Source organism: Mauremys mutica, chromosome 6, assembly GCF_020497125.1.
Source record: "Mauremys mutica isolate MM-2020 ecotype Southern chromosome 6, ASM2049712v1, whole genome shotgun sequence".
In the NCBI taxonomy this organism is placed as follows: Eukaryota; Metazoa; Chordata; order Testudines; family Geoemydidae; genus Mauremys; species Mauremys mutica.
The window spans coordinates 12754473-12781357 of NC_059077.1; the positions used below are offsets into that span (position 1 = coordinate 12754473).

Consider the following 26885-nt stretch of genomic DNA (forward strand, 5'->3'; position numbering starts at 1 on the left):
CCCTAGGCAATTTATTCCAGTGCTCAACCACCTTGACAGTTAGGAAGTTTTTCCTAATGTCCAACCTAAACCGCCCGTGCTGCAATTTAAGCCCATTGCTTCTTGTCCTATCAACAATTCTTCTCTCTCCTCCTTGTAACAACCTTTTATGAACTTGAAAACTGTTATCATGTCCCCCCTCAGTCTTCTCTTTTCCAGACTAAACAAAGCCAATTTTTTCAATCTTCCCTCATAGGTCATGTTTTTTAGGCCTTTAATCATTTTTGTTGCTCTTCTCTGGACTTTCTCCAATTTGACCACATCTTTCCTGAAATGTGGCACCCAGAACTGGACACAGTGCTCCAGTTGAGGCCTAATCAGTGCAGAGTAAAGCAGAAAAAATACTTCTTATGTCTTGCTTACAACACTCCTGCTAATACATCCCAGAATGATGGTCGCTTTTTTTGCAACAGTGTTACACTGTTGACTCATATTTAGCTTGTGGTCCACTATGACACCCAGATCCCTTTCATAGAATATCAGGGTTGAAAGAGACCTCAGGAGGTCATCTAGTCCAATCCCCTGCTCAAAGCAGGACCAAAACCAACTAAATCATCCCAGCCAGGGCTTTGTCAAGCTGGGCCTTAAAAACCTCTAAAGATGGAGACTCCACCACCTCCATTCCAATGCTTCACCACCCTCCTAGTGAAATAGTGTTTCCTAATATCCAACCTAGACCTCCCCCACTGCAACCCAAGACCATTGCTTCTTGTTCTGTCATCTGCCACCACTGTACTCCTTCGTAGGTAGTCATTTACCATTCAGTGTTTGAATGAGGGGGAAGGGAAGCAAAATACCATCAAATTCAATGAGCTTCCTGATTTCAAGAAGGTATTTTCTTAAGCTTAAGAGTACTTGAACAGGATAAGAAATGATGGTATTAAAAAAGGATGGTGAGGCGCTCCCTAAAATCCTTCTTTTCCTCCTTTTGATTAAGCTGCCGCATCAGGCAGGGTGCCTATGCCATAAACTCTGGCACTGACCACTGTGCAACTCATTCTACAGTAACATTTTATAGGTAATGTCCACTGTGCATCTGAGGGGTGTTGTTTCCCTCCGTTATATTTATTTGCATCCTGGAAAGAGTGGAACAGCATTCCGTGGTCTCACCCCACCCCCACCCCATCCTGAAAGCTGCTCCATGAAGCTAGACCCCTGCAACTGCACAGAGCCCCACTGAAGTCATTGTGGGGACGCAGGCATCTGACTTTATGGAGCCTAATGCAGAACTGGGGCCCAAGATGAGAACTGGGCTAAAGTTTCTATTTGGGGCATTTTCAAACCTCCATTCACTTTTCACAAGTCAACTTTTGAGCAACACTCTGCAAAACATACCAGGCAGGTAAACAAACTCTCCAGGAAATAGCATACATGTTATTTCATAGGCTAATCATATACAATATGGGTTTTTCTAGACCTACATAGTTTGTATATGACTGTATAGATCTAATTTTATACAGCTATGTACACTATAATGAAAAGCTTCCTACACATGTTTGAGGCCCGTTTCTGCAGTCCCTACACAAACAAAACTCCCATTTACTTCCATGGGAATTTCATCTGGATAAACATTGCAGGACTGGGCCTTTGGTGCAGATGTGTAAGTATCTTGCATATACATTTTTAAATTGTTAAAAAAATAGAGTAATTATAGAATCATAATCAAATTCTAAAGACAGTAAAAGTGCACCTATTACAGTGTAACCCCGGTCGAGGTACGTCAATCAGTTATGTAAAGCAAACAAAGAAAAGGAAAGGCCTGTTACCCTGTAGTTGTGTTTTCTATTATCCTCTTTCCCATCCTAAAAATTGACACACTTTCTTATAATGAAAAGGCAGATTTGCACCATTTTCTCCTCACTTACAGATGCTTTTCCAAGTCTTCCCTTGTTATAAGTATCTGTCAAAATACATCAGACTCCTTTCAGTCACTGTTGTTCACGTCAACCAATAAAGCAAGGACATTTCCTCAGCAAAGGAAGTAACCATAGCAAAAAGAGCAGCAAAGCGATATTAAGCCAAATGCTGACATCATTACTCAATCCATAGTCAGGCAGAACCAGTCAAAACTGAGTCAGGGATTCAGGATCACTCTTATTATTATCAAGCTTAACACACAACAAAAGGCAATGTTGTCTAGAGAGCTAGGCAAGGCACTGTGCACCAGTTCTAATCCCAACTTTGACACTGACTCACCTTGTGATAATTCACCTAATTTACCTCTGCCCCAGTTTCTTCAAGCATAAACTGGGGACGTTAACCCTTAGCTACCTCACGAGGGAGTTGTGGGGATAAGCTAACTGGTGTTTGTGGAACACTTTAAGAATGAAAAATGTTATGCACACTCTAACAGCAAGATTGACTCTTACATCACATTATTCATCCGAGGCGCTCAGGGTATGCTGTGAACAGTAGGTGACCACTATTATCCCTATTTCACAGATGGAGAAACTGAGGCCCAGAAGTTAAAATGACTTGTCTAAGGTCACTCAGCAAGTCAGCAGCGGGAATAGAACTCAAACCTCCTAATCACACTCAAATGCCCTAGCCACTAGTCCACATTGCTCTGTATATAGCACTTTTACCATCAAGGCCCTATACATACATTAGTTTAATTGACACATCAAAGATGCAGCCCTCTTTTGCATATTAAATCAAGGAAAAACATTCCACGCACTCAGGCATTCAACAGCTCACATACTGTGTGCTTAGTATTTTATGTCTTTTAAATATAAATCAATGCTTGCTCAAATGTAATATACCTTCGGTGCCTACAGCATGACAACAAAACTACAGGACCCTGGAGCATGGGCATCTCTTCTGTTTCACTTGGTATTTTCCCCTGTGATCTTCCCCCTAGGAGCTCTGAAATGCTATAATCAATTACAGTGATGGATGTTACATAGTCAACAGGCTGCAAAAATCTTAAATATCACAGTATTTCTTGTTCTAAGGAAAGGGAGGTATGGGAGCATCTCCAAACACCATCCTGGTCACTGCTGGGAAACTCTGACTTTTGAATGAAGACAACTGTACATCTCTTCCTTTTAGATTTGTTTTCTTTATGTTTTGTTTATAATGGAAGCAATTTTGATAGACGTAGGGATGGGAAGGAGCTCTGAAACCAAATTTCAAAGGAGAGAGTCCAAGTCTTGCAAGAACAGCTTCTGAGATCTCTACATTGTAAACTAAAAACCCTAGGCCCCTGATTCAGACTCAAAACCTAGCCAAAACCTTATATCAGATCCTCCTGTAGCCCCATTAAGGTACACAGCTCTTTACATGCCAATTAAGGCATGTTTCCTGACGTAGGACTTCTTAACTAAATAAGACGACAGTGGACCACAATTCAGGTGAGGAAAATGAGAAAGTGTATTTTTTGAAGAGGTGAGGTTGAAGGAAGAGAGAGAGGACAGCAAGAGTGTCTCAGGTGAATAGGGTATAAAGATGTAGGAAGCCATGGGAAAAGTTTGGGAAGTGCATGGGCAGAGGGTGGCGGAGGGGGAGAAATGAAAGAAGCATTGTGAGATAAAGGTGAGGTGAGATCACACAGGGCTGTGTAGGGGACTGATTTTGACATAGTAAGAGACAGGGAACTATGGAGGGTCTTAAGGAGAGGACTGAGGTGACAGAACGGGGAAACAGAAAGAAGACTAGAAAGGAGAGGTGAGAAGCAGGGAGACAAGATGGGTGCAAGTTCCAGTCATACAAGTGAGAGAGAACCAGCAAGTAAGTTTTTAATGGTGGGGCTGGAGAAAGAGAGCAGATATTATTGATATTCAGCAAGCTGAATTTAGACAATTTGGTGAGAGACTGGATATAGAGAGAGAGAGAAGAGTCTAAGATAACACCAAGGTTGTGGGCCTGGAAAATAGGAAGGAAAGTGCAGTTGTCAATGGAGATAGAGAATTCGGACTGCTACTACTAGAATCAATAAGTTTTGTGTTTGACTTCAAATGGGCCTTTAGAAAGGGAAACCGGAATGAAAGGAGGTAAGAAGGGTTAGATGCTAAATTGATAGAAATATTATAAACAGCTAGGGAGAGAGAGGTTTGATGGATTAAAGCCAAACAGCAGAAGAAAGATCTCAGGGTCAGAAAGAGGAAGGGAAGGAAGAAGGGAAGGAAATAGTGTTGGAATAGGGCAGGGAGAGGAGAGAGCTTGTCAGATTTGGCAAATTTGGTTTCTGAAAAAGACGGCAACATAATTCTTGTCTGGATCCAACTTCCACATCCTTGGCCTACCCCTAATAGGGTGACGAGATGTGCCAATTTTATAGGGACAGTCCCGATATTTGGGGCTTTGTCTTATATAGGCGCCTATTACCCCCCTCCCATCCCATCCCAATTTTTCACATTTGCTATCTGGTCACCCTAACCCCTAATAGGGAGGAGGAATCAGAATATCCTGAAGTCATTAAGAACTCTGGATGTGCAGTATTAGCTCTCTACTACAGGCCATTAAAGTAAGTCATGGGAACTAAATTAATCTGTCCCCCAAACTAGACAAATTCCATGAAGTTCAATGTATGAAACTAACTCGGCATCAACATTGACATCAACAGATCAAGAATTAGACCTCAGCAGAACTGGTAACAAGAAACGGAAGGGTTCTCTCTCTGCTATGCCTTTTAACCTCTCTTTAATCACACCTTTGTTTTCCAGTGGTTAAGTGCTTTCTAATCTACTGCCAAAATGGCATCTCCCATATAGGCCAGAAGAGATGTGGCTAGTTTAATATGGAGACAAATATTGCAAATATAAGATACCTGTGGAAATATTAAACTACTCATTTTACAAATCTTTATAACCTAGGGGAGAAGGCCAGGTCCCAGGGTCCACCCTCCATATTATTTAGACCTAGAAAACACTGAGCCAGGTTAGATTGTACATGTTTATCAAATTACCGATACTATGTAGGAGGCTGCTAAACATTTCAATTAAAGGCTTGTCTGTACTTCAAAGATTTGCCACTTTAATTATGGCAGCATAGTTTAAACAGAAAAAGCCCCTAGACTGGACACACCTGTAACAGTATGAAAGTGCTTATACCAGGACAGCTGATTCTTGTACAGGAACTGAAATAAGCTATACCAGTATAAAGCACCTTTTATAAAACTGCAGCTACCCTAGGGCTTTTACCAGCATAACTATGTGAGCAAAAAAATCCCTCTGACATCACTGACATTGTTACGATAGTAAAACTTTTAGGTGTAGGTTAGTGCTAAGATGGGATAACACTCACAGCAGTGTCCCCAACAGAAGACAATGTCTAATGAATACACTTAAGGTCTTTAAATGTATAACTTTAATTTAAACACACAGAAAACTATGAGAAGTGTCTCTATTGTTTAACTTCATTTCTATCTCCTCCCAGCCCTCTAGCCATCAGCATTTACTTTCCAACAGCTACTGTAAATATTGAGAAAGCTTTCCCACTGGGAGAAGCTCCTCATCATTCTGGTGCGTCATCAAAATCATCTGGAAAAAATAATCTGCAAGAGCCTTGTCGTCTCCTAGGGTCGGTGCCATATGAACCCAAAAATCAGTTCTGCAAACCTCATGTAGAATAGTCTCATAGGCTTCAAGAGAACTACTCCCATGCCCTGGTAGAATTCTAGGGGACCAACATATTACTTTGCTAAGAAATAGTCAGAAGTCCAGAGCTGGTGACTGCAGGAAGAAAACGTGTTTGGGGAATGGAGGGAAGCGTGTAAGACACAAGGAGGTACGTGGGAAAACAAAGAAGAGGCAGCTGTGATTGGATAAGATTGATGCAGTTACATTTTGCTGGGAATTGCAGTTTAACCACCTGTTCTGTCCTGCCTGGCTTCTCACAAATGATCTAACCTCACCATGAGATATTACACAGACATGTTTCATCGATGCTATGAGTCATTACACAATAAAGACCACAGCTTATACCTCTCCCCTTACAACTACAATAATGCTTAAAGAATTTGTTTTTAAAACCCTAATAAAAGAGAATAGCAGTTTCAATAAAAATCGACAATGCCCGCAGTTGTCTATGAGTCAAAACACCTTTCTAATGCCCTGCAGTATATGCTAAAATTCGCTTTACCTAATGGGTTCCGTTTGGTGCTTTTCCTGAAAGTGAAATGATAGCTACACTAATGTGCTTTGTATATCCCTAAAACCTATTGAAAATGTGCTTCTTGATCTGATTTCCAGGGCGGTGCATATCCTATGATGGATGAGTTTCACTTCACCCAACTCACATAACCCTACCCCATCTAGCAGGAAGGATGCTGGAATTCCAGCTTCTGTGGGATGCAATACTTTGAGAAATCGATATTGAACAATTATTGCATAATCTCAGGATGTAATAAAACTCTTCTGCACTGAACATAGACACTGAGTTCCTGTTGCGCTTTTACATCGGAGGAAAAATCGTCATCATCATCATCAACAGCAGCTGCAAGTCCCAGTATGAACCTGCAGGATCCCCTTGCTGTGCATGTGGAGGAAGTTGAAGATTTCTGAGGGCATTGCATGGAAGCCAGGGCGAGGTTTGACATTGTCGTAGTAATGGTGAGTTATAAAAATCCCTGAGGGGTTCATGGGGAAAGCCCAAAAGCCAAAAAGGTGGACCTCTTCACAGAGCTCCAGGGCAGCAGTCACCAGAATCAATCCTGTGCTAATCCGCTTGGCACGCACCCCTTGACCAAGCCAGTAGCGCGAGACGTTGATGAGATACTGAGGGTGGAAATAATAGACAGCTTGCTGAGATGCAAAATCGTCCAGGACGTATTTGACCCGGATAGAGACATCCGTGTTGCGGGTGTTGTAGAAAGCAGGCAGCAGCACCGATGCATTTTCATAAACCTGTAGCACATCATAAAAAGGTTTCCTCCATTTCTCCAGTTTATGGAATCTAAAGATAAAAGGATACAAGCGATTATCAGGCTGTGAGGTTCAATATAAATTAAACTAACAAACAAGAAGCTTTCCATAAAGATTCCCTGACACAATGAAACACCCCTGATCTTAATAAATAGAGCTGCTTGCAAAAAAAATGTGAAATGATCTTTCAGTGACAAACGGAAAATGTATTTAGCTCTGTGGCTGGTAGGAATTTTTTCATTAAAAAGTTTTGGTAATAAAAAAGGGAGTGGGGAGAGAGAAAATCATGAATATATTTCACCTTTCCCAACCAGTAAATCCTTTGACTAGTGGTCAAAAAATGAGTCAAAATTGCCACAAAAATTTCATCCCTTATTTTTTCCATCAAAATTTAGGTGGAAAACTTTAAATTTTGAAATGTTTTTACTAATTGTATTTGATACATACTAACACCTATCAGTGTCGGGAATTATACAAGAATTAATGTCACCTCAGAGCTGAAATTGTAGTGAAACAACTAAAATGTAATGTTTGAAAGAAGCTTGTATCTGTTGGGGCCAACTCCCATTCATGTTACTCGTGCAAGGAGGCACGATGAATGCACTTCTCGAGTGAGGCAAGCAGGAGGTAGCGCTAAGGCCTCAGTCCTGCAAGCACTGAAGCATGCAATTAACATTATGCATGTGAGTGGTCCTGTTGATTCAATGGGATCACACAAGGCCCTCCTTAACTTTAAGCACATGCTGTTGACTTCAGTGGGACGTAAGCATGTGCTTTGATGGATTGGGGCCAGAATGCTCAGCATATTACATGATCGATCCTCTAGGTCAGGGGTCGGCAACCTCTGGCACGTGGCTCGCCAGGGTAAGCACCCTGGCAGGCCGGGCCAGTTTGTTTACCTGCCACGTTGGTTGGTTCGGCGGACCGCGGCTCCCACTGGCTGCGGTTCGCCCTCCCAGGCCAATGAGGACGGCGGGAAGCAGTGCAGGCGAGGGATGTGCTGGCTGTGGCTTCCCGCCACCCCCATTGGCCTGGGATGGTGAACCGCGGCCAGTGGGAGCCGCGATGGGCTGAACCTGCCGACGCGGCAGGTAAACAAACTGGCCTGGGCCGCCAGGGTGCTTACCCTGGCGAGCCGCGTGCCAGAGCTTGCCAACCCCTACTTTAGGTCTTGTCTAACTGCAGCCAGATTTTCTGTGACACTTTTGTTTGTCTGTTTTGCAAAGACAGGAGGAAAGTCTAAAGGGGTTAAAAAAAATAAATGAATTGACCTCTCAGTAATAATGCTGGGATTGACTGTCACAACGTCTGTCTTTACACCAACGTCCCCGATATATTTCTCAGATATAGGAGGTAAATTGCATCTAAAGGAAAGAAGTAAAAAGTAAGTTCAAGAATGCCTTGCCGCTGTTCGGGATGAGAATATAGAACTGTGTTTAAGCATTTGTTATAAACAGCAAAATTAGAAGCAGACTGTGATTAAGAATCTGATCATGGTATACGTAATCTGATGGACTGTGGTATACTTGGTCCTGCCTCAGCACAGGGGCGAGGGTGGACTAGAGGACTTCTTGAGGTCTCTCCCAGCCCTACAATTCTCTGATTCTAAAACGAGTTGATGCTTAAACTGCACACTGCAGGTCACAAATTGTTAATGTCAGTGGCTGTAAGAAGAAAAATATTTACTGCTCCCTGCTCATGCGAATGTTAGCACACACATGTGCCCTGTAGAAATGTCCATTGCCTGTTAATAACATTTCCCTCTTGTCAGTTAATTGGCTTTGATTCTGATTATATTTATGGCCAGAAATATCTGGATGAGACTCCAAGAAAAACTAATCTCTAAACTCCCAGGGTTCCTCAAATATCCCCCTCTATATTGTGGATACTTAAAACGTTTTACCCAAAAGCTAAAATATAAAATTAGATAACACTGGCATTTACACACTTATATGCCTTCTGTTACCATACTATTGGAGCAACTCAAAATCTTATTTGTTTTTATGCTCATGGCACCCCCTGAGGTAGGATAGTACTGTTCTCCCCATTGTACAGATGAGAAACTGAGGCACTAAGGGTATGTCTACCACTGGAATGTGAGCGCAGGCTCAGCCTCAGGGCTCAGACACAGGTTACCAGGACCTTGACCCAGGGTTCAAGCCCTATTGCTTTGCAGTGTACATGCTGCCCCGCTTGACTCAGGTCCTGGGAGTCCTCCAAAAAGTATCCCACAATCCCATAGACCAATTTCTTTTGTCCTTGCTATCTTCCTTTGTCTTCTCTATCTAAAATCTCCAATCTACTCTATAGAAAACAGCAGCAACCACTCTCGGTGTACGTCAGCAGCTCCGTAAGTCAGTGTTAACCCATCCATTGTCTTCTGATCACTGAGCTGCCTACACACCATCAGAGAGCCTTCCGTGTTTGCAATGAAGATAGAACAGAACAAGCCTTTTGCAAAGGGCGCTGCTTCATGGTCACAGGAGCACAGCCTGGTTTTGGAAACTCTCTGGTGCAAGGCCAGCAGAACTGTGGCCTTCAGTAAGAGGACCAGGAATGACCCTGCACAGTAGTAAATGGCAAAGAGGCTGGCGGCTTTGCAAATATACCGAACCGGTGACTAGTGCTGGGAGTGGGTTAAGCGGCTCAAGAGTGAGTACCGGAAAACCAGGGACCAGAACTGCACCTGGGGGAACTTGTCAAAATCATGCCCATTTTATGAAGAGTTTGGCCAGGTCCCGGGCCCTACGCCCAGAATGGTGCCAACTGTTGTGCATGATGACCTGGTCAGCTGGAATGGTGCCCAAGTGGCCCCAGAATCATGGGCGATGGGTATCAAAGGCCAGGGGAGGCCAAGCCTCCCCTAACCCAGGCCGTGGCCCCACCCATGTTCCGCTCCAAGGCCATCCCTCCCCCCCCTCCCCCTGAACTTCCCTGAAGCTGGCAGGGGCTCAGCTCCAGCTGATGGCTTGGAGCTTGGTCGGCCCAGGAGGACGGGATGGGCCAGTGGCCCAAGGCAGTGCTGGGGCTGGCCCAGGGCGGCGCAGAGGCAGGGAGGCCAGAGCTTCTCCAGCAGTGGGGGCGGGGGCATTTCGGGGCTCCTCTGGTAGGGTTGCCAACTTTGGTTGTACAAATTCTTGGAGATTTCATCACATGACAGAATTTTTAATTAAAGATTAATCTTTAATTCCTGGAGACTCCAAGACAATCCTGGAGAGTTGCAACCCTATCCTCCGGCTGTGTGGGATGGGCTTCAGGCAGAAAGGGCGGGGCCAGTGGGCTAGCCTCCCTGAAGGAGAGGTTCATCTGCCACCCATGCCCAGAATCTATCATGGGGATTGATGCCCAGCACCAAGCACCGAATGGAGACAAAGAAGTCACTCTGTTGCTGAAACCAGTTCCAGAGCAGGCTCTGGAGCAGCTGCACACTCTGGGTCTATACTCAGAAGAGCTGTTGATGCAGCCCCTGAGGAAGAGCCTGCAGCAGACACAGACAGGACAGAAGCTGCCCCTAAGCCTGGTAAGTTTCCGGCTCCATTTTAATGTTTATTAATACAGTAATGGGAGGGATTTCCATTCTATCAACCAATGCTGAAGTTATGAGAAGCCCCAGCTATCAGCATGTATCTGCTAATGGTGGACTGTATGCCAGAGATGTGGCTCCCCCCACCACATGGAGTTCAAAAAGGCAACTGGGACATGCAAACACTGAAGAACACATTTGAAGTGTATCTTCACTGGAAAGGCACAGATTTTTGCTAGGGCCATTCTTGTCACTTAAAAATAATAACCTTATATTGCCATGCCTGTAAGTATGCCTTTCTATAACCATTTTATGGTCTATCAAGCCGCCTGGCAATAGTGAACACTCCATGCGTGCGTGCATGTGTGTATATGGGGAAATGTGTTCCATTCACAAATTTAGTCCAGTTCAGTTGGAGGTAATCCATGCAATCTATAGGTGACAAAACCATTTGTTCCAAATATGACTGTGGTTCGAAATTTTCTCCAGAAATGTGCTGGGAGGAGGAAGGCTGTGGAGTTCTGCGTGTTTCCATGCAGTCATGGCAGGCTAAGCCATGTGCAAGCTAACGCAGCATCCTGTTGATTCCTGACCCAATCCTGGGTGCTGATAGCTACAAACTTTTCCTGAAGCAGGAATTCCAGATAGGTTGTCACATTTCGGGGAAGGGCGTATGTTCCAGGGCCACCAGCCCAGACCACTCATAGCTGTGCTCTTCATTCATTTTACGTCTGAATAATTCTGCTGCATACACTGCAGGTTTCCTACCAGCAGACTGGAATAACATCTCCCTTTGCCAGTCAGGCACCACAAGAACTGTTATGGCCTCCAAAATGTGGAAGGCCTGAAATAATAGAAAAAGCCTGTCACCCCTAACCACCTGCCCACAAACCCAAATAGTTTTGCAATTTTCTACAATAAAAAAATGCAGCTTTGCATCTTTAACTTACCATGGTGCCTGCAATTCTTTTGCTGCACAATTAACCAAGCTGTGTCCAGGAGCTTCTGTGGGCCGAAGCGTCCTTCTCACAATATATTGAAGTTCCGTTTGTAAAAGTATCATTTTATGTCCTTGAAATTCCACAAAGATCTTTCCTGTGTTCCTGCAGGGAGCTATTTGAGACAATAACCCTCTATGTCTTGCCCTGTTCCAGGCCAATTGAACTCTAACGGCTGCAGCACCTCCACTGCTCACCCGCACTGCAGCACACGCCTGGGCCAATGTACCTTCAGAGCCCATTCCATGAGGAAGTGTTTCCGTGATGAACTTATGGTTGAAGTTCTGGAGAGGGCCACAAGTAGTTCCCATGCCAAAGGCGAAGGGACCTGTGGCTAGAGGAAGGGCATGCTGCCAGGCGAAAGGCTCAGGCTGGCTGCACAGCTTGAGGACAGAGTTTTAGCATGAGAGTAGGCACTTGCTTCACAATTCCTGGAATAGGAAAGGTGGCTAAGGGAGGAGGACAGAGCTCAGCAGACAGAACGGTTTGAGTGGCCCATCTTATTGACTGCAAGGGTAACAGCTCCTGCTATATCGTCTATGCCTGGCCTGAGTCCTCTGCGCACTGCCTGTGCTGCAGTCCAGAAGCAGCTTGAAAGACTCCATGGCTGGGTGGCCCAGGCAATCGGAACCCATGCGTGGTGTGGCTGGGCAGGGCAATGTTGCGCCCTGGAGCCCTCCATGTTGACCCCCTCCCTGTGTATGCCTCCACCTCTCTCCCACAGCACCAAGTGCACGGCAAACATGGAAAGAAGGGAAAAGAGAACAGGGGGTCAGGGAAAATGCCATGACGGGGGGGAGGGGTTTCTGTTATGTACGTGGTTTCACTGTTTGCACTTTTTCACGCACTTTGCGGGATGGAGGACTTGTTTCTGCAAGCTTCTGTTGTGACTGGTGTTTTGGTGTGGTGACGGCAGCTGGGAATGGGCGGATGTTGTACTTTTCTAAAACATGTTTATAATTAAAGCTTTTTTATTTCATCAAATAAGTTTATTTCTATCATTGCTTCACATGGTGCGATGCATATTCAAAATAATAAAGGTAAACACATGATCAGGACAATTAGGAATTTGTATGCAAAGACTATCCCTCAGCCCAGTTATCTATAGCCAGTCATACTTCAATCACTTCCTTACATCAATCCATTCTTGAATAATCCTCTTCCCCCTATTTCATAAGTGGTCTTGTCATTCATAATTCCACCCTCCTCTCCAAGCACCCCACCCTCCTCACAATCAATAAGCCTCATACCCCCCACCAGACCCCACAAGCACATTCATAAAGGTATTATTTCCCCCGTTTCCATTGGACCATGCAAATCCATAACGTGGGAGCACAAAGCATCCCTGACTGCTGTTGTCTGGGTGTATCCAGCTCCAGCTGTAGTTGATCCACTTTCTGGCTGCGGGTACCAATTCAGCGGCCCGTCGCTGCCATAGGCCCATTCAGGGGGAAATGGCTCACCTCTGGCTTCACAGAGATTGTGAAGAGCACAGCAAGCCACAGTGAAGCAGACAGCATTGATGACACTGGCATCCAAATGGGTCTGTAGACATCTCGAACGGGATTTCAATCTGCCAAAAGCACATTCAGCAGCCATTCTACGCCTGCTGAGAGTGTAATTAAACTATCTTTTGCCAGGGCCTCTGAATTCAGGGTACAGTTTCATAAGCCAAGGCAAAAGGAGGTATTGCAGGTAGGGTGACCAGACAGCAAGTGTGAAAAATCGGGATGGGGGTGGGGGGTAATAGGAGCCCATATAAGAAAAAGACCCAAAAATCGGGACTGTCCCTATAAAATCGGGACATCTGGTCACCCTAATTGCAGGGTCCCCCAGAATAATGAGGAGGACAGAAACTCCATTGATGATAATGTCATTTGGTGGGGATAGTGTCATTTGGTGGGAACAGCCTGTCCATGAATGTAGACTCCTGATTGCTGGAAAACCCGAGCATCTTGAGTTTTTCTAGTACAACCCATGCTGACGTTCATAAATCACCCTCTGGGGTCCACAAGAGCCTGCATAACGATGGAGTAATACCCTTTGTGGTTTATGTACTCGTGTGCTCAAACTACGAGCACATGAATCCCATCAATGGTCCCAGTGCAGTTTGGAAACCCCATTATCTCAAAGCCAGCAGTTACTTCAGGACTGCCACTTTGGGGTAAACCACATGCCTGATTGCCTCAGAAACCTCAATGGCCACTTTACCCACAGTTGACTTTCCAACACCAAACTGGTTTGCAACAGACCTGTAGCAGTCTGGGGTAGCCAGCTTCTAAATGGCAATAGCAACCAGCTTCTGGACCAGCAGGGGTGGCCTTATGCACGTGTCTTTATCCTGGAAGATCGGACAAGTGGCTTGCAAAGCTCCAGAAATGTAGCTTTCTTCATGTCAAAGTTCTGGACCCATGGCTGGTCATCCCAGGTCTGCATGACAATGTGATCCCGCCAGTCTGTGCTTGTGGCCCTGCTCCAGAAGCTCCAGGCTACAGAGGGGGCACTAGAGGCTGTACAGCGTGTACTGAGAAGCAGTCAGTCAGTTCGAGTCTGCCATGCTTGGTGCTCTGCCTCCTCCTCTTCCTGCTCCCTTTATGGGTCAGAAGATGCCACCGAAATGTGCATCAGCATCTCATGGGAGTGCTGCCCATTCCCTGACACAGGAGTGAAAACGCAAGCAAGAGAAGCTCTTCACAAAGTGTCTCCTCCATGTTGCTGGCTCAGGTAGCTGGAAGCCCACTGACCAAAATGATTGCTTGGCAAGATGTGTTGGCGGGTGGTTCAAACTTCCTGTAATGTGCATGGTGGATTGTCAAGTTTTCCCATAGTGCAACATGGTCAAAGGGCTAGCTAGAGCGTCTGGGATTTGGTTGGTTTGACTCCAGCCTGGTTGCTGCAGTGTGGACGCCAGAGCCCCAGGTTCAAGCCTGTATTAGAAAATTCTTAACCTACCGTTAACAAGCAGTGTAGACGCTCATGCCCTGGGTTCTCTAACCCAGGGTCAGCTGACTTACGTCCCACTAACCCTGGGCTTACATTGTAGTGTAGACATACCCTAAGAAGCAGATTTTTTTTAACAGTATTGAAGAACGTAAAGAGGCAGATAGGTGCTTTTGAAAACCTCACCAGGACTCCATCTACCTCATTAGGCACCTAAGCACCTTTACAAATCTGGCCCTAAGTGCCCTGCTCAAGATCACACAGGAAGACTGTGTGGAGCAGGGAACTGGGCTCAGCAGTTCCAAGTCCTCCATTTCAAGGCACAATCTTCTAAAATTGAGGATTCTGCAATTAGAAGTCTTATGTAGTTTCAATAAGATCTGAAGTTGTTTAACAAGACGGCAGTAATGACCCTTTGGAGGGAATGTATTTGAAGACAATTGTTCATACATTCGTACTAGTGTCCATATCATTTCGGAGACTGACATCATTGTCTATCCTTCAGCCATGGTAGGATTGCTCCCTACGATATTTCTTCTGCTAGCATGTCCAGTCTAGTTTTAAATTTCTCTAGTAAGTTGGGTTCTACTAATTCCCTTGGCAGCTAAGTCCATAGCCTATTAGAACTCACTTTTAGGAAGATTCCCCAGATATTCGGCCTCAATTTTTAATTTTCTGAATTACCCAACTAGTAGCAAGTATCGGTGCAATACAGAAATACATTAGGGCAAATTCTATTTGTTGAATTAAAAAACATCTTATAAAAATAATGAAATCAGCTTAAACCAACAATATTTTTGGTGCAAGAATCATAAAATCATAAAATGTTGTGCAAGATCCTGCCAGGGATCTACTCCAAATGTGCCTGATGTGTTTCCATGTAGTTTTCCTATTTGGTCAGTAGGTGGAGCTAGGCAACAGCAACTGGTGATAAATGAAATTCCATATATAATCTAAAATAAAATCCATTGTGGTCTATATTTGTTTTCTAGAGGAGAAAAAATGGTTTCAAACCCTTCTAAACATAAACGTCCCTGTCAGTGTTAAAACAGGCATCAACATCATTACCACTGACTTCAGCAGCATTCTTTGGACGTCCTGCAATGTATTTTTGAGCAGTTTTTATGGCAAAATGAGATGATTATCATCCCACAGTGAAGCAATATGCCATCAGTTCAGGAAAACCTGCCTCTTCGGGACTGCACTTAAGAACATGCTTTACTTCAAAGTTGACATCAACAGAACTTAAATATGTGCTTAAAGTTAAGCACATGTGAAATGCTGTTCTGAACAGACTCTGGATTTGAGCATTTGCATTTCTTAATCAGGGCCTATCTTCCTTCTAGACATCAAACCACTTTCTTTGTATGAGAATCCTAATATTACAGTTGTTTCCACTGAAATTCAGTCAATTTTTTGACATGCTCTTTCTTTTGATTTGATCAAATTCTCAGGAACCTAATCATAGTATCAAAATAAACATAACTTCCACTTTTTATCTTGATCCACTTCCATCTCTCTGGGCTGGTACAGGTCAATTACAGGCTATGGAAAGTCACTGTGTAACAGAAATGTCAACATTCTGAATGAGATCACAGGAAAAAAAGAGTCCAAAAAAGATTATTACAACTAAAAGTTGCATTATGCAGACACTAATGTTATGACTTCTGCTATACATGCTGCCATTCACCTACTCACGGTTGGCAATCTAAATTCATAACAAGATGCACTGTTTATTTCAATCAAAGTGACAGGAACAGTCTTGACCAATACAAATAGGTGGGACTCTATATAAATTTAGTTTGGGTTACCTTGTCTCCAGAAAAAATAGAAACTAGTCTGAAAAGCCAAAGAAAATTACTAGAAGCACAAAGGAAAGGATTAAAAAGATCACAACTGTTTAGTTTAGTGAGGATACAAAAGGTGATATGACAAAGGTGTATTTAGTAATGAACAGTGAAAAGAAGACTCATAGGTTGTTCCTAATTATCCCTTGACACCCAATGAAATTAAAAGGCAATCAGCCAGAATCTGATCTCATTTTCACCAGTGTAAATCAGGGTAACTCACTGACTTTAATGTAACTAAGGTCAGAATCTGGTCCAATAAAGGTAAAAATGTAAAAAGAAATATTTTTATGCAACACAATAAATAATCTGTGGAACTCACTGACACAAAATATAAGCCAGACAAAGAGTTTAATAGGATTCAAAGACATTGATCAGAGAGAGACAAGGTGGGTGAGATAAAATGTTCTCCTGGACTAACTTCTGCTGGGGGAAGAGACAGAGAGAGCTCTCAGAAGAGTGCCGTGTAGCTTGAAAGCTTGTCTCTGGCTCTTCCCCCAGAAGAAAATGGTCTAATAAAACACATCATCTCACTCACTTTGTCATCCTGAGACCAACATAGTTACAATACTAAAGACACCATTATGAATAATAAAAATAACCTCCTGAGTTACAATAAGGAGGATGTAAATGTATAGGGATATCCTTCTTCAGGACATAAACCAGTTACCCCCCCCAGACATGTAATTTCATAATTGTCTATTAGGTAGGTTTTTCTCCTAAACAATCTGGCCATTGCCAGAAACAGGATAGTTCGTTAGCCGGACCATTTGTTCCATTTTGGCGATTCCTATATTCCAACATAAGAAAGAATAGATGTGTGAGCTTTTATTTAGTACTGTACAATGCTAAAAGAACTGTACTATAGGATGATTACCGAAATACGAAATCTGCACTGTCAATTTCCCGTCCACATCTGCTGTTCTTGAGAATCCCTCCATTCCCAACCACAGCACATTTCTTAAATTGGGAGCGATAGTACGGCATATCCTACAGCAAAACGAGAACAAACCGGTTACTTTCGTGTGACATGCACGTGGCAGCAGTTCCCTGTTCTGCAACTGTATCTGGAATGAAAATCAGATGGATGGAATAATAATAGGAAACTACCACTGGACCCTCCCTGGGGTCCAATAATCCCATGATACATGTTTATATGAACTGACATGACCATTCTCATTGTAGTTAGAGAGATGCTGTGAGAAACTGGTTCAGAAAAAAAAAAAGTAAGAACACCTGAACCTTTAGCCAATATCTAGAACTGAATGTGTAAGTTTCCATAATGTTAGAAATGTTCTTACACTTCTAAACTAGACCAGGTATTTCATGGGATCGGATATTTTGGCATGTAAAAATCAGGACAGAAATATCGTAAGAGCAGTGTTTTTTAGGCAATTTATAATATAATGCCTATGATAGAATGAATCTCTGGTTTTGGTCCCCATCTGGAAACTAAAAGATTCAAGAGGTCTGGATAGTTCAGAGAAAGGGAAAACGTTTGGGATCTTTATCAGAACTGAACCTGGATTCTGGACATCTCTTCCTGTAATAACAGCATCGTAATTATTATTTACTAGAATAGAACCTCAGGGTTACGAACACCAGAGTAATAAACTGACCAGTCAACCGCACACCTTATTTGGAACTGGAAGTACACAATCAGGCAGCAGCAGACGCACACAACAAAAAAATAAAAGGCAAATACGGTACAGTACTGTGTTAAACATAAACTACTAAAAAAAAAGGGAAAGTTTAAAAAAAAGATATGACAAGAGAAGGAAACTGTTTCTGTGCTTGTGTCACATAAATTAAGATGGCTAAAAGCAGCATTTTTCTTCTGCATAGTAAAGTTTCAAAGCTGTATTAAGTCAATGTTCAGTTGTAAACTTTTGAAAAAACAATAACGTTTTGTTCAGAGTTACGACCATTTCAGAGTGACAAACAATCTCCATTCCCGAGGTTCTACTGTACTTGTACTGAGGCAGTGCCCAGAGGCCCTAATCAGGGATTGGGCCCCATTGTGCTAAGACCTCTACTGTCATAACACAAAGATGGCTTACAATTTAAGGCCCCGATCCTGCAAAGACTTATGCATCTGCTTCAGCTTAAACACCATGGCCAATTGAAATCAATGGAAGCAAGGAGCCTAAGTACCTTTGAGGATATGGGCCTATGAGTCATCCCACTGGAGTCAACACAACTATTCACAATGCATAAAGATATGCACATGCATAAGCCTTTGCAGGCTAAAAGCCTTTGCAGGCTTGATGTCTAAGCATCAAGCATCTCTTCTGTATCCTAAAGGATAAAATTCTGCTCTCAGATGAATGTATGGAGCAGCCACTGAAGTTAATGAGAGTTATAATCACATATCCAAGGACAGAATTAGGCCCTTAGGATGTGAGAAGTGAGAGGGAAAGCTCAGGGGAGCTGACACCCTATGAATATGTAGAGATGTGCTTATATAAGGATGAGACTGCTTCTATTAGCACATACATATTTTATAAGTAATTTCATAATGAGAAATACATCCAGATGGAATAGTGATATAAAATGAATGTCTAGGTGATTATTTATAGTGCACTACACATGTTGCACATAAGGCATGAGGCTGAAGGACATACAACACAACTGTCCATCTCAGAAAAGCAATAACAACCCCATAGATGTGTGTGCTGGGCTGTCTTGTTACTCTTATACAACAGAATTTCCTAGAAATTAGTAAATAATGGGAAAGGGTTTTGGCTAACATTTATCCAAATTCCAAAGTAAATTTGATTTGACTGTTTTCACTTTCTGCACATCTACAAGCCCTACTGATTACTCTCAAAATAAATAGAAATTTTTCAGCTCAGTATTCACTGAAAGATGACCACAAATTGTCCCTTAGATTGTAAAATGTGCAATTCACAATTTGTACTGTGCTGGTTAGTTACATAAATCACCTGGTATTATTGCTGGTCCCAGGGGCGGTGGGGAGAGATAGCTCAGTGGTTTGAGCATTGGCCTGCTAAACCCAGGGTTATGAGTTCAATCCTTAAGAGGGCCACTTAAAGATCTAGAGCAAAAATCAATACTTGGTCCTGCCTAGTGAAGGCAGGGGGCTGGACTCAATGACCTTTCAAGGTCCCCTCCAGCTCTAGGAGATAGTAACCCAATAATAATTAGAGATATAACAAACCAACAAAGGCCCTGATTCAGCAGAGCACTTAAACACATGCTTAAGCATATGCTTCATCCTCTTGATTAAATGGATTTAACCATGTTTACAATTAAACATGTTCTGACATGCTCAGAGCAACAGCGAATGGATTACTCATGTGCCTAACTTTAAGCATGTGTTTAAGTGCTTGGCTAAAATGGAGCCATACTGGGTAAAAGTGAATCCTTCCTTATGCAGAGGTCCCGCACCGCACTTACGCACGACAGAAGTCTCATGTAAAGACTGTTCTGAGGGCATACTTGGAACTTAAACAGTGTTTAAACAGAATCAGATTTCAGACATGCAAAATTAAAAAGGTCATAGAGGGCTTTTTAACTAAGGTTCTCGGGAAAAGCCGATAGGAGCAGAGGAGCACATGGTTTGGACAGAGACATCCCTTGGGAAGGATTTATTGAAGGGGATACTTAACATCCCAGCAAAGAAGAGAGGATAGAAGTTGATAAAGAAAGGGCAGCAACTGAACAGAAACAGTCAAACAAAGAGGAATCCCATTCAATTACATCACATGAAGGCAGACAAACTAAATACTGACAAATTGTATAAGTGCTTGTATACAAATGCAAGAAGTCTAAATACGAAGATGGGTAAACTTGAGTATCTAGTATTAAATGAGGGTATTGATATAATAGGCATCAGATACTTGGTGGAACGATGATAACCAATGGTACATGGTAATACAGGGTACAAAATACATAGGAATGAGAGTAGGTCATGCTGGTGGCAGAGTGGCACTATATGTGAAAGAAAGCATAGAGACAAATATAGTAAAAATCTTAAATGAATCAAACTGTACCATAGAATCTCTATGGACAGAAATTACATGCTTGAATAACAAGTGTATAGCAACAGGAATATACTACTGACCACCTGTCCAGGATGGTGACACTGATTGTGAAATCCTCAGGGAGATTACAGAGGCTATAAAAACACAAAACCCAATAATAATGGGGGATTTCAATTATCCCCATATTGACTGGGTACATGTCACCTCAGGACAAGATGCAGAGATAACATGTCTAGACGCCATTAACGACTGATTCAATGGAGCTGCTAGTCCTGAAATCCACACAGAGGGAGGCAATTCTTGATTTAGTTCTAAGTGGCACACAGGATCTGGTACAAGAGGAGAATATAGCTGAAATGCTCAGGAAAAGTGACCATAATGTAATTAAATTTAACATCCTTATGCGGGGGGAAGATATCAAAGAAACCCACTACAGTAGCATTTAACTGCAAAAAGTTGAACTAGACAAAAATGAGGAAGCTAGTTAAAAGGAAATTCAAAGGAATAGTCACACAAGTGAAATGCCTATAAACTGCATGGAAACTATTTTAAAACACCATAATAGAGGCTCAAACTAAATATATACCCCAAATAAGAAAAATAAACTGTAAGACAACCAAAAAAATACCAACATGGCTAAACAATGGAATAAAAGAGGCAGTGAGAGAAGCATGAACCCTAGCCAGGGGCGGCTCCAGGCCCCAGCACGCCAAGCGCATGCTTGGGGCGGCATGCCGCGGGGGGTGCTCTGCCGGTCACCAGGAGGGTGGCAGGCGGCTCTGGTGGACCTCCCGCAGGCGTGCCTGCGGCAGGTCCACTGGTCCCGCGGCTCCGGTGGACCTCCCGCAGGCACGCCTGTGGAGGGTCCGCTGGTCCCACGGCTCCGGTGGTCCACCAAAGCCGCCGGACCAGCGGACCCTCTGCAGGCACGCCTGCGGGAGGTCCACCGAAGCCGCATGCCGCCCTCCCGGCGACCAGCAGAGCACCCCCTGCGGCATGGTGTGGGTGACCCTAAACCTCTGACTGCCAGAAGCTGGAACTGGACAACTGCAGATAGATCACTAGATAATTGTCCTGTTCTATTCATTCCCACCAAAGTATCTGGTAGCAACCACTGTTGGAAGAATGGATTCTGCACTAGATGGGCCAGTGCTCTGACACCAGTGTGGCTATTCTTATGTTCTTATAACCTGGGGAGGGAATCAGCATTGGAGAGTAAAAGTGGTCTGGCGGCTATGAGGGAGTAGCCTAGATTTGGGACTCAGGAGACCTGGATTCAATTATTTGCTCCATCCACCACAGACTTCCTATAAGATCTCAGGCAAGTCACTTAGGCCCAGATCCTCAAAGGTATTTACATGGCTAACACCCATCAAAATTATTGATTTCAATGGAAGTTAGGCATCCAAATATTTTGAGGAACTGTGCCTCAGAGCCCATCTGTTAAATGGGGATAATAGCACTGCTTTACCTCACAGAGGTGTCGAGAAGATAAATACATTAAAGATTGTGTGGTGCTTGGAAACGATGATAATGGCAGCCATATAAGAACTTAAGATCAATATCGTGCTAGTCCTCTGCAAAGGGATGAGTTTCAGATATTTCCACAAACATACAGCTTGAAATTCGAGATGTGTGGGTTTGTTACATAATTCACAGTCACCGTCACATAAATTAGTTTCTGCTCTTAAATTTCAGCGTGCACTGAGAATTGTACATTGGGTTGTAATGTTCTTCAGGTCAAGGATTATTTGCTGAAGAAATTTGTGTATAAATTCTAATAAATACATTTGAGAATTCTGCAACATGTTCACAACCTGCAAACAGAAAGAAGGTAAAAATCACCGAGTTCTCAAATTTTCAAATAAGAATCAGACACAGACAAATAATGTGTTTAAAATATGTGGACATGTCCTTGTTGAGTTTTGGTCACTGAGCTTCATTATATGCTGATTTCTAAAGCCATTTCACTAGCCAGTTAACATGTGGTCAGTAAATTCTGCAGTCAAAAGTATACACGTTGCCTGCCAGCTGGAGCAGATGACAACTAGATAGAGGAAAAAAGAAATGGAATATCATATGGAAAATGAAGATGCAGGATGAAGGATGCTTGCAAAAATTTCAAAATGTTGGCTAAAGCTTGACTACTATATAAGACTTTGTCCAATGCAGCAGCTACAGTGTGAGGTTTTAGCAAATGGATGCAGTCATGTAACACACCTTTGGAAACATTCTGAAGATTTCCTGATTGATATGGAAGATTCCACTAGTATCCACTTCATATTTCAATTTAGTTCCCAGGGGAGTATTTTTCTGTGTGGTGAACAGAAAAGCAGGGGCATTGCAACATCTTGACAACGTTGACCTGTCAAATGAACAATAGGTGAAGAAGTTTACATGACGCAATAGCATGGAGTAAAGCTAAGAGTTACAATGAGAATTGAAATGGATAGAAATTGCTGTCCCAATGATGTTATGATTAATGTGCTACTCTCACCATAGATTTCATATTAAACTTAAATATACAGAGGAGTGAGTGCTGTGTGCCAAAATGGAGTCAATTTCTTAGTTCACGTCTTTCATTTAATGCCTTTTCTACTTTTGTCTTTGCAACAGAAATCCTTGAATTACTCCCACTCTTATTCCAGAGCACGTTTGTTCCTGAGCCATTGCCCATTCTCTGATGCCTGTGCATCCACAGTGATAAATATATGTGCACAAAGCTAAAACAATGCTGTGGCATCATTCAGATATTGGCCCTACAGGACAGCATTCCAAAGCTGGGTTCTGAAATCACTGTAGATGAACTTCAGCAAGGATATAAGATAAGATAGAGTGTTCTAGGGACAAATGACAGAGGCCTCTGGATACCAGAACAGCAGCTGAGGAGGCCAGAGAATGGCAATTGAGAAGGGTAATAAGGAAAGATAATCAATGGAATACAGAACTAACTATCAAGATTTTCATTCTGATGTTTCTGAAGATTCTCGGCTGGTGTAAAGCAGTGTTACTGCTGAAGATAGTGTAGCTGCAATCATTTACACCATCTGAGAATTTGGTCAGCACCCTTGATGCAAGGAGCATCCTGATGAACTCTTGGTTTATGACTAGAGCACAGAACTAGGAGGCAGGACTCCAGTGTTCTGTTCTATGGTTGGTCATTGACTCACGGTGATCTTCCATAATCTCTCCAGGGCCCAGATTGTGCCCCCATCTCTCTTGTTCCTGAAGAAGGATCCTTGCTGGGGGGATCCTCAGCACAGATTTCCCCTCCTTCATAGGTAGGGTGACCAGATAGCAAGAGTGAAAAATCAGCACGGGGTGGGGCGGTAATAGGCATTTATATAAGAAAAAGCCCCAAATATCAGGACTGTACCTATAAACTCAGGACATCTGGTCATCCTAGAGGGGGGTGAGTCTTAGGTGCTTCTATAGCATTCTTCCACCCTCACACCATCCTGCTACCTGACCTTTTTAAAATTAACAATAGCCAAAACCTACTTAAATGCATTGGTCTCCCCGATCATAATGAATGGTAAAAAGTAACAGCCTCTTTTGATGTTTTACTTGCTCTTTCTATGATTCTATGATTCTTTAATAACCATTGATATGTGATTACATCGCTCCTTTACAATCGATTACATTGAAACTCACCCCTGTTAGTTAATGGTAGCTATAATCTCATTAACAGAAACCCGTCTTACTTGAATAGGTTGGCTTCTGTCACATTCATCTCCCATTTGCACATCTGTAGGCTCTTCCACCTGTCAAACAATTCAGTTTGCTTCACCCTAAAGACAAAACCAAAGACTTTTGAGTGTACTTTTATGAAATGAACTTTTCTCCATTCATAACACTGCACTGATGAGGGCATGTAATGGTTATTTGGTAGGAAGAGATAGTTGGCCCACATGAATGCTCTCTGTGTAAAACCTAATCCTTATGTATGATTGAAAGCACCCCTGTATTTTGTAATAATCTTTGTGCAAAATATACCGAGAGGTATCATTTAAAAACTAACACCACATGAATTGTCAGTATTCTTTTGTAATGTATGTACAAAATGCATACTAAGAGTTCTGAACAGAAACTGAAATTATGACTACAACGTGTTTATCAGGCAAGTCTGGGGAGTGGGTAAACCGGTTTCTCAAAGACAAAAGACAAGCTGATGATGCCAGCCAGGTGTCAAAGTTGACTGGCAATTATGTGTCAAGTGGCCATTCTTTGCCAACAAAGCGGGGCAGGGAAAAAAAAAAGTGATCTGCATTTTGGCAAACAACATAGAACCTTCTTCACCACAAGACTCCATGTCTCCTTCCTTTTAGCTGGAATGAACTTTATCTAGGGGTAACCCTCAGGAAAATGCTTTGCAAAGGGTGACTGGACTATAAACAGGGTCGGCTCCAGCTTTTTTGCCACCCCAAGCGGCAAAGAAAAAAAAAAAGAAAAACCCAATTGAGCTGCCGCCAAAGAGGAAGAGACGGTGTGAAGGACCCGCCACCGAATTGCCGCCGAAGACTAAAGCAGAGCGCTTAAGCTGCCACCGAAGTGCCGCCCCAATAACGGATGGACTGCCTCCCCTTTCTATTGGCCGCCCCAGGCACCTGCTTCCTTCGCTGGTGCCTGGAGCCGGCCCTGACTATCAAAGTGAGGGGCAAAACCACCCCAGGTTATTACTCTTTCACTTAACAAGACAAAGGAACCAGCTCTTTGCCTTTGAGGAGAGGTCTGACCTGAGAATTTGGTCAGCCATGTTGCTGGGAACACGTGGTAAAGATTTTACCTTGAACCAAGTCTACTTTGTCAAGTTTTAGCTACTAGGAAGCACTTTATCTTTATTTCTCTTGTAACCATTTCTGCGTTAATGGCTGATACTTGGACTCACTTAAAATCTCTCTTTAAATGAACTTGTTTCATTTTTAATCTAAAAAAATCCAGTGTTGTGTGTAAACTGAACTGTTTGGTAACACCAGTTAAGAGTAGAAAACTGTTGACTATTGACCGTTTACAGGGGCAAAGGACCTTTAATATCTGAGCTGCCCAGGAGAGGGCTGAGCAGTGCAGAACACACACATTTTGGAGGAAATTAGGGACTGGGAGTATGTTGGGGTCACCCTGCAAGTAGTAACCAAGGTTGCTGGAAGCCAGAATGCAACTCTAATGTTGCTGACAGGCTGCTGGGATCAGAGGTGTTAGACCAGGGCTACTGTTACACACAGACACTCAGAGTGTGACCTGCTTGCTGGCAGGCTGCTTGTGAGTGACCCAAGGTGAGAGCTACAACAGCAAAGCATGGTGAGGCACAACCCCCCTCGCTGGTCTGGGTTGCACCCTGGAATGGGACACTATGGTTCTGCTTACTGTTATTATTTCTACTACAGTAGTGCCTACAGGGCCCCAGCCAGGATTGGGGCTCTGTTGTGCTAGGTGCTGTACAAACACATTCCCTGCCCCAAAGAACTTACAATCTAAATGGATAAGGCAGGCAAAGAGCAAGAGAGGAAAGAGAGGCACAAAGAAGTGAAGTGACTCGCATAAGGTCATGCAGAAGTCAGTAACACAGACAGGTACAGTCCAGAACTGTCCACGTCCAGTGTCCTGTCCACTAGACCACAAATGTTATACACTGACATTAAAGACAGACCCTGAAGTCTGATTAAGTAGTGGCAGTTAATGTCAATACACACATCCTATTTATGCCCGTTTCTCTTTTAATCACACTTATACTTTCAGATTCTCTTCCTTCGATTCTGAAAGAAACCTGAACGTTTAAAAAACAAGGTGATCTCTTGTGTGTGATCTTTCTGGATTCCATTTGGTAATGACGGCTAATTTATGGACCCACAGAGATTAGATCTGGAAAAGATTTGGGCTGGGAACTTCAATGGGCCTAAGGGAATTTGGTGCCCAGTTTCTTTAGGCCTCTTTGAAAATCCCATTCTCAAAGTATAAAGCCTCAAGTTCTCCTCTAAGGCCTTGTCCACACTAGGAATTTCAGCCACCGGCGTAGCTGCACCTCTGCAAACCCCTAGTGTACATGTAAAGCCACTATAAACTGTGATTTCCACCCCTGCAACGTAACCCTGCTTGAAACTGGGAGAACAAATTATTGATTGTTTATCTTGCTGTAGCATCTAGGAGGCCAGTCAAAGAGCAGGACGCTTTGAGCTAGGCATTGTACAAACACAGAGCACAAAGAGGACCCCTGTCCCAAACAGCTTCAGTCTAAGGGTACGTCCAGACTACCCGCCAGGATCAGTGGGTAGTGATCAATCTATCGGGGAACGATATATCGCATCTCGTCTAGACGCGATATATCGATCCCCGAACGCACTCCCGTAGACTCCAGAACTCCACCAGGGCGAGCAGCAGAAGCGGAGTCGACAGGAGGAGCCACAGCCATTGTTCCCGCGCCGTGAGGACGGGAGGTAAGTCGAAATAAGACTACGCTATTCCTGTAGCTGACCCCTAGAGAACCCAGGCCCCTCAGACAAATAGCTGATAAATGAGTGGCTGAGCTGTAGGGAAATTCCTCCCGCGTAGGCCTACTGCTGCAATGGCTAAAATATATCTTTTATGGACCAGCCGCAGGTTTTTCTTTGACGCCACGACAAGTGCGAGATTGACTCCAGTAAATCCCACGGAATGTTCAGATAGCAACCAAA

General features: G+C 43.3%; 1 protein-coding gene across 3 annotated transcripts in view; it reads right to left on the reverse strand.

The window, feature by feature from the left end:
• Window positions 1-674: 674 nt before the first annotated feature.
• The window catches only part of ST8SIA5 (ST8 alpha-N-acetyl-neuraminide alpha-2,8-sialyltransferase 5), an 85085-nt gene continuing 58874 nt past the window's right edge, over window positions 675-26885 (reverse strand). For all 3 annotated transcript variants that reach the window (XM_045021088.1, XM_045021087.1, XM_045021089.1), the window contains 5 exons: window positions 23922-24008; window positions 22438-22582; window positions 17088-17200; window positions 8174-8266; window positions 675-6933 (listed from right to left, as the gene is read on the reverse strand). In XM_045021088.1, the coding sequence (XP_044877023.1) occupies window positions 6465-6933; window positions 8174-8266; window positions 17088-17200; window positions 22438-22582; window positions 23922-24008 (907 nt within the window). In that variant the 3' untranslated portion in view covers window positions 675-6464. The remainder of the gene's footprint in view (window positions 6934-8173; window positions 8267-17087; window positions 17201-22437; window positions 22583-23921; window positions 24009-26885) is intronic.